The sequence below is a fragment of the Numenius arquata genome, chromosome 1 (assembly GCF_964106895.1).
Source record: "Numenius arquata chromosome 1, bNumArq3.hap1.1, whole genome shotgun sequence".
Taxonomy (NCBI): Eukaryota; Metazoa; Chordata; class Aves; order Charadriiformes; family Scolopacidae; genus Numenius; species Numenius arquata.
In genome coordinates, this window is record NC_133576.1 from 1930514 (window position 1) to 1941372 (window position 10859).

At 45.5% G+C, this 10859-nt stretch overlaps 1 protein-coding gene across 1 annotated transcript; it reads right to left on the bottom strand.

The window, feature by feature from the left end:
• Positions 1–2349: 2349 nt before the first annotated feature.
• On the bottom strand, positions 2350–10607 carry LOC141470562 (C-type lectin domain family 5 member A-like). The gene is made up of 6 exons (XM_074156680.1): positions 10428–10607; positions 7172–7261; positions 4884–4949; positions 3853–3995; positions 3079–3188; positions 2350–2497 (listed from the first exon to the last, which is right to left on the bottom strand). Exons 1-6 carry the CDS (start codon positions 10474–10476, stop codon positions 2350–2352), a joined length of 606 nt encoding a protein of 201 aa, XP_074012781.1. The 5' UTR covers positions 10477–10607.
• Positions 10608–10859: the final 252 nt, after the last annotated feature.

Genomic DNA, 10859 nt, shown 5'->3' on the forward strand with positions numbered 1-10859 from the left:
GGCCACTGCCTAGTTGATCTAGCAGTTGATCCAGCAGAAAAGGAAACTTTGGCTTTTTCTTCTTTTCAGAAAAGCATTTCTTTAAAATGGAATGTGGGCAGATCTTAAACAGCGAACAGTTTTAACCAAGGAAGCTTTTCAGAGGGGTTAGTGTGTATTTGTGTCTATGTATATGCGTGTATACGCACACACATATTCTCTTTAGCACGTAGACAGCCACTTAGCTCTGTTTATTGTTAACTGCATGGAAATTATGTTTTCATGTCAGCAGCGTCACAGCTAAAAGTGGAGGAGACAACTCTGAAGAACTAGAAAAGTGAGGCTGGAGGATAACGTTGTGACAAAAGAAAGCACAGAGTAAATAACAGGGTAATAAATAGTAGGCAATAAATAAATAGGGCAGTAAATAGTAGGGCAACAAAGATGATTAAGGGATTGGAGCATCTCCCTGATGAGGAAAGGCTCAAAGAGCTGGGACTCTTTAGCCTGGAGAAGAGAGGGCTGAGGGGAGACCTTATCTATGTTTACAAGCACCTAAAGGGTGGGTTGAAGGAGGATGGAGCCGGACTCTTTTCAGTGGTTCCCAGTGAGAGGACGAGGGGCAACGGGCACAAGCGGGAACATTGGAAGTTCCACTCAAATATGAGGAAGAACTTCTTTCTGGTGAGGGTGCCAGAGCCCTGGAACAGGCTGCCCAGGGAGGTGGTAGAGTCCCCTTCTCTGGAGATCTTCAAGCCCTGCCTGGATGCAGTCCTGAGTGATGTGCTCTGGGCAACCCTGCTTTGGCAGGGGAGTTGGACTGGATGATCTCTAGAGGTCCCTTCCAACTCTGACAGTTCCGTGAATCTGTGAATCCATAAATCACTTCAAATCAAACTTCCTCCCCGGTTAAGGATTTCCTTGTAAGCAGTGCTTGCTCCTTAGTCCTGTGACTTTCTGTCGCTTTCTGGGTTTGATGGACTGCATGTAATTCCAGTGTTCCTTGGGGCAGCTTTCCCCTTTCTGTCACCTCTTGTATGTAGCTGCTTGGATCTGCTGCTTGCTGAAGCCTCCAAACTCCCCCTTGGTCCAGTGGCTCCCGGGGAAAAAATATTTCCCTGGCTTTCACCTTCAGTAGAGCCCACCTGATCAAAGGGCAGCAACTCTAATATGAAAATGAAAGGGCAGCCCTACTCCAGGCTGCTCCATAACACAACATAGAGCCCTCTCCCACCCTCTCCAGTAAACTGAGTACAAACAAATAGCCCCTCCAGCACAGCCTTCTCCTGGAATAATAGTTTAGATTTGGGTTTCTGCCACTGAGATTATTCTGCTACAGCTACTATTAAACTGTTAAAGGAGAAGCCTCTGCCTGAGCACTCACACTCCATTCATGGTGTTGCACACACACACACACACACACACTCACTCTTGGACACGCTTCCTCCTTCTTCAGCCTCAACCTGAGGTTTCCCGCAGCAGAGTCTCAGGCATGGGATTTTATAAAGTAATTAATTTAATTGAAAGGTGCAGCAGAAAGGACAGCCCGGGCTGGGTGCCTCTAAAGAGAGGGACTCCAAGCAAAGAAATCCCTGGGCGGTGATACCATTGGGATCTGTACACCTGCCCCTCATGCGCCCTTCACACACTGTCTGTTTAACTTGGTCCAATGGTGATTTTGGGCCTGGGGTCTTCTAACATCTAATTGGATTCTTCTTCTGTGTCCAGGGAGGCAGTCAGACTCTTATCTTGTTGATCTGCAGTTTCAGCCGAGAGTTGGTGCCTCTGTATCTTCCGATTCACGTTCCTTGTGCACCTGCACTCGCTGACAGAACATGGAGAACTGAAGAGGCCCAGTTGGGAAAACTTGGGAAAACTTGGGAAAAACAGTACCAAAACATCAGGGTGACACCAAAACACTTCCCATACCAAAAGTCTAAGCACAGCACTCTACCAACTGCCAGAAAAACGACTAAGAAAAAACTCTATCCTGGCTGAAAGGCTTCAGGAAATCTAGCCACTCCTGCTAAGTAAAGCTAAGCAAACAGAATAAATCACACAATATTATAACCCTAAGTAATTTATTCTAAGTAAGACTGACTTAGTTACGCTAAACAACTCATAACCTTCAACAGCTCCCCCTTTGTCTTTTTTAAGTTCATTCTGTTCATTCTCCCCAGTTTTACATATAAGATGATTTTCAGCCACAAGTACAACACAGACAGACTTAATAAGCTTTGCAAGGTGTCTAGAGGGAGCCTGAGAGTCCCTCTGACTAGATATTTAGACAGCTAAAGGTAAAGGAGACAAATCCCGTCTGCCATTCCTATGGGAAGTGGGAGATGACATGCCTGCCTGGACCATTTCTTTTTAGTTCTCCTTCTGCTCTTCTAAAATATTTGCAGCTTTCTCACACATATATCGTACTGTTTCGGATCCACTGCAAGATGCAGTTTCTACTTTTCCACGTCCAACGACAGCGCAGCAATAGTCAGAATAGTTTCTTTCGATATTAAACCTGAAAAGGGAGAGAAAGCCAGATTTAGCTGCATTCCTAGCTTATCTGGATGCAATGCAGTCACTGTTGCTTTCACGAAAGACACTGGCATCTGCCCTTGCTGCTAAGTTGTATTCTTGTCAGTGGGATTAGAGGCTGCCTTGTTGGAGTCTCCCTCCCATTCCTTAATTTTCTTCCCCAAATTGCACCAAAAGTATACGGGCTATGCTTGCCATCCAGAGAGCTTGCCCTTCTTTGGTGGCCTCCATTCAATGGTGCCGACACCACACTCTCCCCTGTCCCTGCCTCCTATGTCCTTTCTTTCCCCTCTGAACTCCATCTAGTCAGATTCCTCCTTCCCCACCAGAACGACAGCTCTCTCCTCTCTTGCCATCCTGATGGGACACGCCTGTGGTCCCAGGGACTTACAGGCTCCCTTTGGCGTGTCACAGGGATGTGCTGAAGCACCTGAATCTCAAGGAATCGGGTTGCTACAAATAGCAGGTCCTGATCTCACTTGTACTCCCTCCTGTTGGCTCTCGGTATATTTTTTTTACTGTTTCCAGCTGTTACAGGGCAGTGACTTGCTGGAATAAGCTTACATGTCTGTGCTGTGTTCCATGTTGTTAATCCACTTCCACTTCTCCTCGCTTGCAGAGTATGTGAGACCAAGAAAGTAGTAATGACCTTCTGGTCGCACAGAAAGATATTTCTAGAAAGTAAACAAACAATGATAATACATTAAAATTACATGGTCTTCACCAGAGGTACAGGGAAATCTTAGTGCGCGATACCCAGCTTTCTGTGGAAAGTACAGTGTGCATCCAGCCACACCATCCCTTTCCACAGCTTCAGAGGCTGGATTTGTCCCTTTTTATTTCATCTCATCTCTCTTCCTGGGGCTTCTTAGCAATAGACTAAAGAGAATAATACACCTGTGATACCATTAAAGCTACACATTGTCATTAGCCAGGTGTGACGTGATACCTGGAGACACTTTTCTATTCTGATTGTGAGGGGAAAGCCCTTTCAGTTTTCGTCACTTATTCCAATAAGTAAGTATCTGTTTGACTTGCTTGGTCCTGTTTGCGTGCTAAACATAAAGTTAAAACATAAGTTAGCTAGGCAGACGCTTTCCTCCTTCCCATGGGAGGAGGCTTGCAGAGAGAAGCTTCCAGATGCAAGACTTCAACCATCAAGATGCATCTCACTGTGAAGGTGTTTGCTGCCATACAGAGGTGCCTGGTGCATACGGCTAGCAGTGGATTATAGACCCCCAAGGACATCTAACGTGAGAAGACGCAAGTGTAACCCATCATCCCTCTGGCATACAGGTCAAGCAGCCCTAGAAGCAGCCCCATGAATTTAGACCTCACCAGCTCATCCTGGTTGTCAATGGTCACCAGGTCTGAATTCCTGTCAGTACATTCTTTACGGGAGGCATTCCAGTCTTTTATTTCATGTGTTTGGGAAAAGAAGTAGCATTTTCCCCCATGTTTTTCCCAGTCTGGGGGGCAGCCTGAAGGAGGGAAAAATCCATGTTCACATGAAGGAATTATAAAAGAAGTTAAGAGAGTAAATTACAGCCCGAAAAGTACCCATGCAGCTCTGCTTGCCATTTTCACCAGACCACTGAGGATCCAGGCCAGTCTCTGCAGAAAACACCATTCACTAAGCACGAGCCATAGAAGCAGAATCACAGATAACATTATCCAGCCTTTAAAATCTTTTTTAAATCTTTGCTCAGGAGATAAAGAGAAATTGCCAGGGCAAAAAGCAGCTTTCTGTTCTCAAATGTCTTATTTTGCCTGCTGCAAATTATTGCAAAAATGATGCTATTGAATGAAAAAAATGTTTCTTTCCACTGCCAGGAAGAGTATCGGGAGGAAGAGGGAATGGGAGCTGGAAAGGGTGATACGATTCAGGGAGATAGGGACTAGGTGATATAATTTTGTTGGTTTTTCCAGCAGCTCCTAAACAGCAACAGGGCATTGACCTTTGTTAAAATGCTAAGAATGTAGGGGGTTTTGAAAAGCAGTACATTCACATTGATCCATTACCTTATGCTGTGAAACCAAGGGGATTGTTCTATTCCTGCCCATTCACCTACCTACGGGCTCCTCTGCACTAGCGTGAGAGAGTAATCAGTTCTTCCCTCTGAAACAGTAATGCAGTGCCGACCAAGCACTACTTTTGCAGAAGATGAAAATGTGAAACATCTCTGGTCTTGAAAGCTCTTCCAGTGAGTGTACAAGATAAGGTTATTTATTCCTGAGACGTCAGATTTTCAGTTTGGCGTTTTTTTTTTTTTTCTTCTGAACAAAATCTAGGCACCTTCTCCCTTTGCTTAAATGGCAATCTAACAGACTTCTGGAAACCGTCTTCTGAATGACAGTGGATTACCTACCCAGTGCCTCTTCAGAGGTGTTGAAGAATGTTTTTGATTCAGGTGGGCTGCTTGCAGTTGAATAGCCTGGAAATAAGGGTAGAATTTCTGCTTTGAATATCTGACCATTTTGCCATACACTGTCAGAGCTCTTTGGACCTCTTTGACCCCCACCATCACCCCACACAGAACGCCTACTCCTTCCGTTGTTGCTCCTTCATTGGAAAAAATCCCCAAACCTGTAGTACCGTACAGTAGTAGCAGTAGTAGTGGTAAATGCACAGTATGTACAGTATATATACAGTATTTTTATGGTATTTCTACAGTACATACTGTATAATGTAGGGTAAACACATAACGATAGCAATAAGAAATAAGAGCCATCTTTGAGAGATGAATGCTCAAGCCAATCTGTTCTTGGTTAAGCATGCTCCCTCTTACACAGCTTGGAGCTGCAATCCCAGTCTGCTCCTACCCCACACAATGGGGGTGAGAGATTCAGGCAGAGCACAGCAGTGCCCCAGCTGGAAGCTGGTCTAACAGTGTCGCTCCACCGGACTGAAATGAGACAACAGTGTTCATTTCAGTGCTGTTTAACACCTTTGTTGGAGACATGGACAGTGGGATTGAGTGCACCTTCAGCAAGTTTGCCAACGACACCAAGCTCGGTGGCGCGGTCGACACGCTGGAGGGAAGGGATGCCATCCAGAGGGACCTGGACAGGCTTGAGAGGTGGGCTCATGCAAATTGCATGAGGTTCAACCAGGCCAAGTGCAGGGTCCTGCACCTGGGTCATGGCAACCCCAGGCACAAATACAGGTTGGGCGGAGAACAGCTGGAGAGCAGCCCTGAGGAGAAGGACTTGGGGGTGTTGGTGTATGAGAAGCTCAACATGAGCCGGCAGTGCGCACTGGCAGCCCAGAAAGCCAACCCCATCCTGGGCTGCATCAAGAGAGGTGTGGGCAGCAGGTTGCGGGAGGTGATTCTACCCCTCTACTCTGTGTTCGTGAGACCCCACCTGGAATACTGTGTCCAGCTCTGGAGTCCTCAACACAGGAAGGACGTGGACCTGTTGGAACGGGTCCAGCGGAGGGCCACGAAAATGATCAGAGGGATGGAGCACCTCTCCTATGAGGACAGGCTGAAAGAATTGGGGTTGTTCAGCCTGGAGAAGAGAAAGCTCTGGGGAGACCTTAGAGTGGCCTTCCAGTACCTAAAGGGGGCCTACAGGAGAGATGGGGAGGGAGTTTTTGTCAGGGAGTGTAGCGATAGGACAAGGGGTAATGTTTTCAAACTGAAAGAGGGGAGATATAGATTAGATATTAGGAAGAAATTCTTTACTGTGAGGGTTGTGAGGCAGACACACTGGAACAGGTTGCCTAGAGAAGTTGTGGATGCCCCATCCCTGAAAGTGTTCAAGGCCAGGCTGGATGGGGCTTTGAGCAACCTGCTCTAGTGGAGGTGTCCCTGCCCATGGCAGGGGGGTTGGAACTCGATGATCTTTAAGGTCCCTTCCAACTCTAACCATTCTGTGATTCTGTGATTCTATGATTCTAAGATCTTAGTTTTTAAAGCAGATACCCCAGCTGAAATAGCCTTTCTTCTGACACGGCGGTTGTGAGGGATTTGTGCTTCACAAATGTGCTTCTGACTGCCAGAAATAGGGACTGTGGAGGGAGGCCTACAACTTTATTTTTATTATCTGATGACTAGCTAGGCTGCACGAATTTATCACAGAGAGAAAAGGAAAGGAGAGTTTTGAGAGGGGGAAGAAAATACCTGAGGCCTCAGATGAACTAAACTTATGCTTAGTTTCCTGCAGGACCTCATGTGATATGAATGGATTTTTCATGTCTTCTCAGGGCTTTGGTTTTATCAGTTTAGAGACTCCCAAAAGAGTTTAGATCCTGTTGAAAGTATAGAGTTCAGGCATCACTCACATTTAGGCTAAAGGAGGATGAGGTTGTTCCAGCTGGCTCTGTGTAGCAGTAAGAAAATCATTGTAGTCTTCTGTGCTTAGGAAACCTCAGCTTTAAAGGCACAACTACCCATTGCATGAATGGGTATTATTCCTTCAACCGACTGGGAGTCACTAGATTTTCTATAACAAAGTTTAGATCTAGTTCTCAAGTTTCTTAGGAGTATTTTTCCTGTTCACTAAGGCAGTATTTTTTTTTTCACTGAGGTTTTTTTTTTCCAATTTTTCCCAACCTGTGGTATCTCACGTTTTGGATGTCGTGACTTAGATGTCCGTCAGTGAGGGAGACTTACAAACAAACTAGAGTAATTATATTTTTAGCACGACTTACACATGAGTATCCGGCACACTGCTAAGACCAGTAGGAGGATTATCAGAGCAACAAATACAGCGATACGTGTTCTGGAGGAACGGCTTACACCTACGGGTAGATGGAAAAAAGTAAAGATTAGTTCAACAGCTGGAAAAGGAACCCTTCATCTTCATTCACAGATGCCCTTTTCAGGCTCACGCTGAGACTAATCTTTCAAGTCAGGCAAAGCCCTTTGGTGCTGTCCCTCCAGATGCTGGTTCTTCTTGTGATAGATACGCTGTGGACACGTGGGTTTTTTCCATCACAGATATTCAACCTGAACCCTTCCACCGTCACCTAGAATACTTTGTTAAGTTCTGCTGCAGTTATTACTGGAGTTACGTGCTCACTGGGATCCTTATCTGCCCTCTCAAAATACTGATGAAGCAAACCCCAATGAACCTGCCCGATAAAGGTCCTGCCAGGTTATACTCCTCAACAAAGCTGATTTTCTGGTGGAGCTGAACTGTCTCCTCTTTCTGTTCTGACTGTTGTTTACAGACAGTTGTTCAGGGGATCCTTGTGCTATTGATTAGCCTGCCAACTCAGTGGATATCGGCGGGTGCTACAGAGCACAAGCAGGTCCAAGAGGGGACAAATAATATGTTTGGTGTCTGTCTGGGCTCATCAGACACTGAATTAAAAGGTAAAGGAGAGCTTTCCATCTCTTCCTGCTTCACGTATCTGCTAGAGGATTTACGTACCCTGTCTGCTGTCTTTGAAGTTTACGGTGTCTGTGTGACAACTGGGATCTGAAAAGCAAATTGAGGTTTTTGCTGCTATTTCCTGTGCTCCATGAAGTAAGCAGTTTTAGAGAAATGAGGAAGCCATCCTGAATCTTCATCCAACCTGCAGTCGGTATCTGGTCCGTTCGGTCTGGTAACCTCCTTTTCTTGTGCACTAATACTTGTGCATTACTGCTGGAATTACTGAAATGCTGAGAAGCTGTCATACTTTGTAGGCTGTTAAACCAGGCCGATTTTAACCCAGAAGGCAGCTCTGTGCTGTCTGGTTTTCGGCCTGAGGAGGTTTGGTCAGGAAATGGTTGCACCCTGAAAACATGTTGATTGCACACAATGTCAAGCGGCTGGACATGACTTTTAAAATCAGTGAGAGCAAGCTGGCAGGGTCCGATGGTTGTAAGTCACTCTTAAAATGAGGAACGAGGAGGTGACACAGGCTAAAGAGCAGTCTGGGGTCATATTGCCATTCAATGTGACTTCCAAACCACTGTGTCCTCAGGAAAAGGAAAGGTCAGAGTGTAGAAACAGTCAAGCAGAAGATGCAAAACTGATTGTCATTAAAATAAAGCATTAAGAAGCAAACAACATCTATGGCACACCTCATTCTAAGTAAGTTGTGAAGATCTGGAATGTCCCACCCTACACTAAAATAGTCAGATGTCAGGTACCTGAAAACGGGTGGCTTCTGCCATCTGATGTACTCTCAGGTATCATATAAATGCACAGACCTCGAAGATATTACACAGGATCCAATTAGACAGAAAAGGAGACTTCAAAAGACTTCAAACACATTTGCTTCAAAGATGGTATGTCTTCAAATACATCAAGAGAAGGTACGTTGCTGGAGATCTGTAGGCCAATGGATGGTAGACAATCCAGGAAGCATTCAGAAGATAAGGTCATTGTAGAGAAGCTAAATGAATCCCTTGTATCAGGGTTGACTGAATAAAAACTGTGTAGATCTTCCATTTCGGGGCAGTTCCCTGTGAGATGCCGCACGAACTGTAAGATGTATGGCCCAAATAAAAAAATGGACATTCCTCTCCTCTCCTCTCCTCTCCTCTCCTCTCCTCTCCTCTCCTCTCCTCTCCTCTCCTCTCCTCTCCTCTCCTCTCCTCTCCTCTCCTCTCCTCTCCTCTCCTCTCCTCTCCTCTCCTCTCCTCTCCTCTCCTCTCCTCTCCTCTCCTCTCCTCTCCTCTCCTCTCCTCTCCTCTCCTCTCCTCTCCTCTCCTCTCCTCTCTTTGTTTAAATTCATATCAATTTAGCAGACAGCATAAAACTTACCAGAGGCTGTGTAGCTGGCTGGAGCGTTTGTATCTAGGGATTGCACTTTCACTTCTGCATATGTAGAAAGTAAAGCCAGGCAAAAAATAACAGGAGAGGAAGTTGAGAAACAACTTAAATGGAACGAAAATGGCTGAAATTATGGGAAATGGTAAACACATGGCAGCAACTGATTTATGTGACTGGGTTTATCTACGCCTGAATAATGTTTTTGTCCGTTGCAGTCACACCTTGCTATAGGACTTGCTACAGGCAGAAACAGATCCGGTTTGTCTTCAGCGCAGACAAGAACAGAGGAGACACGGGCACATGCACACGCCTTTTAAATCTCAGCAGAAGTGTAGAAAAATGTCTAAGGTTGTCTGATTAGCTTACTCAATTCAAATCCACATGCGACTGGTAAGAATGGCTACATCAAAGCAAACCTAAAAACAGCAGATCATGCTAAAATTGAAAGGGTAACTGGTTAATGATAAGACAGTGAGAAAAGTGAAAACTGTTCTAACATCTGCAGATAGTGAATACAAATGAGTATGGAAGAAAGCATGTGGGGAAGGAAGGAAGGAAGGGCAGGGACACATAAAAAGTGGGTAGAAAGTAATAAATACGGTGTTGCAATTTTATAAAGCATTCAAAGTCATCCTGATGTAGAGCACTGAGCCCCTTCCTTTCTGTCACCGCACAGAGTTCATGTCTTTTATGAGTTTAAGTGCATTCCTGTTGATGGGGGTTTTCAAGAAAGTCATAAGCAGAGAAACTTAAAAATGCTGGAGACAATCAGGAGATGAGGAAGCTACTACAGTCAGCAGAAGCTGCAGCCCTACAAGATGAGAACAGTTGATGGCCTTCCCGGAGACAGAGAAAGAATCCAATGAGGAGTAAGAAGACCCCAGACCACAAACCACCATGGGACCAAGGGGTGCCTGCAAGTCACGTGAGGAGCATGTGAAGGGTGGATGCACAGATTGTAAGGGTATAATTGCCCAGGAATGTCTTTGTTCTGGGTCCCTCTCTGCAGGCACCCAGCTCCAGTGGTCCTTGCTGCTGTACCACTCCAATAAATTCTCTGGGGGAGGGGATTAGTGCCTGAGACCTGCCACGGGAAACCCAGGGCAAAGAAACTTCCTTAACACACGGCACTCTTTCTAAAGATGTGGGCGGGAGGCTGAAGAAGGCAAAGAAAGCTCAGTGCAGACTGATTGACCTACCTTGGACATCAGTGACCTTCTGTAGTCTGGGCCTCGTTGATTCGGTCATGTTGAAGCCAACGTAAGTGAGATTTTCTGAAAATTTTTCTCCCCTACTTTTTTCCTCTTGCTGCTGTTTTTAAAACGGTGCTCTGGACTGATAACAACTCATAGCTCCCACCCCTTCTAACCTTCAGGAGGAAGTTCTTTGCTGTTTCTGTCATACAGAAACACGTAATGAGAAGGGGAACCTACTTCTAATTGATCCTTTGATAGCAATATGTTAAATGCAAGGCGGTGTCATTGTTGTGGTTGCCTTTGTCGGGAAGTGGTTTCCGCATTAGTAGTATCTTGAGTTTCCAAATATTGACACCCAGCCCTCCCTGTCCCCGTTTGTATTTGGAAAGGATGGGTTCTATTACATGAAATGGGAAGGAGAAGAAAACTACAGGG

Bases quoted from the DNA above. Each gene is read 5' to 3' on its own strand.
- LOC141470562 (XM_074156680.1), bottom strand. From the start codon at position 10,476: ATGACCGAATCAACGAGGCCCAGACTACAGAAGGTCACTGATGTCCAA. The intron at 3,996-4,883 runs GTAGGTAATCCA...TCCCTCCTTCAG, and splicing joins CACCTCTGAAGAGGCACTGG to GCTGCCCCCCAGACTGGGAA. The intron at 3,189-3,852 runs GTGAGGTCTAAA...TTTACTTTCTAG, and splicing joins TTGACAACCAGGATGAGCTG to AAATATCTTTCTGTGCGACC.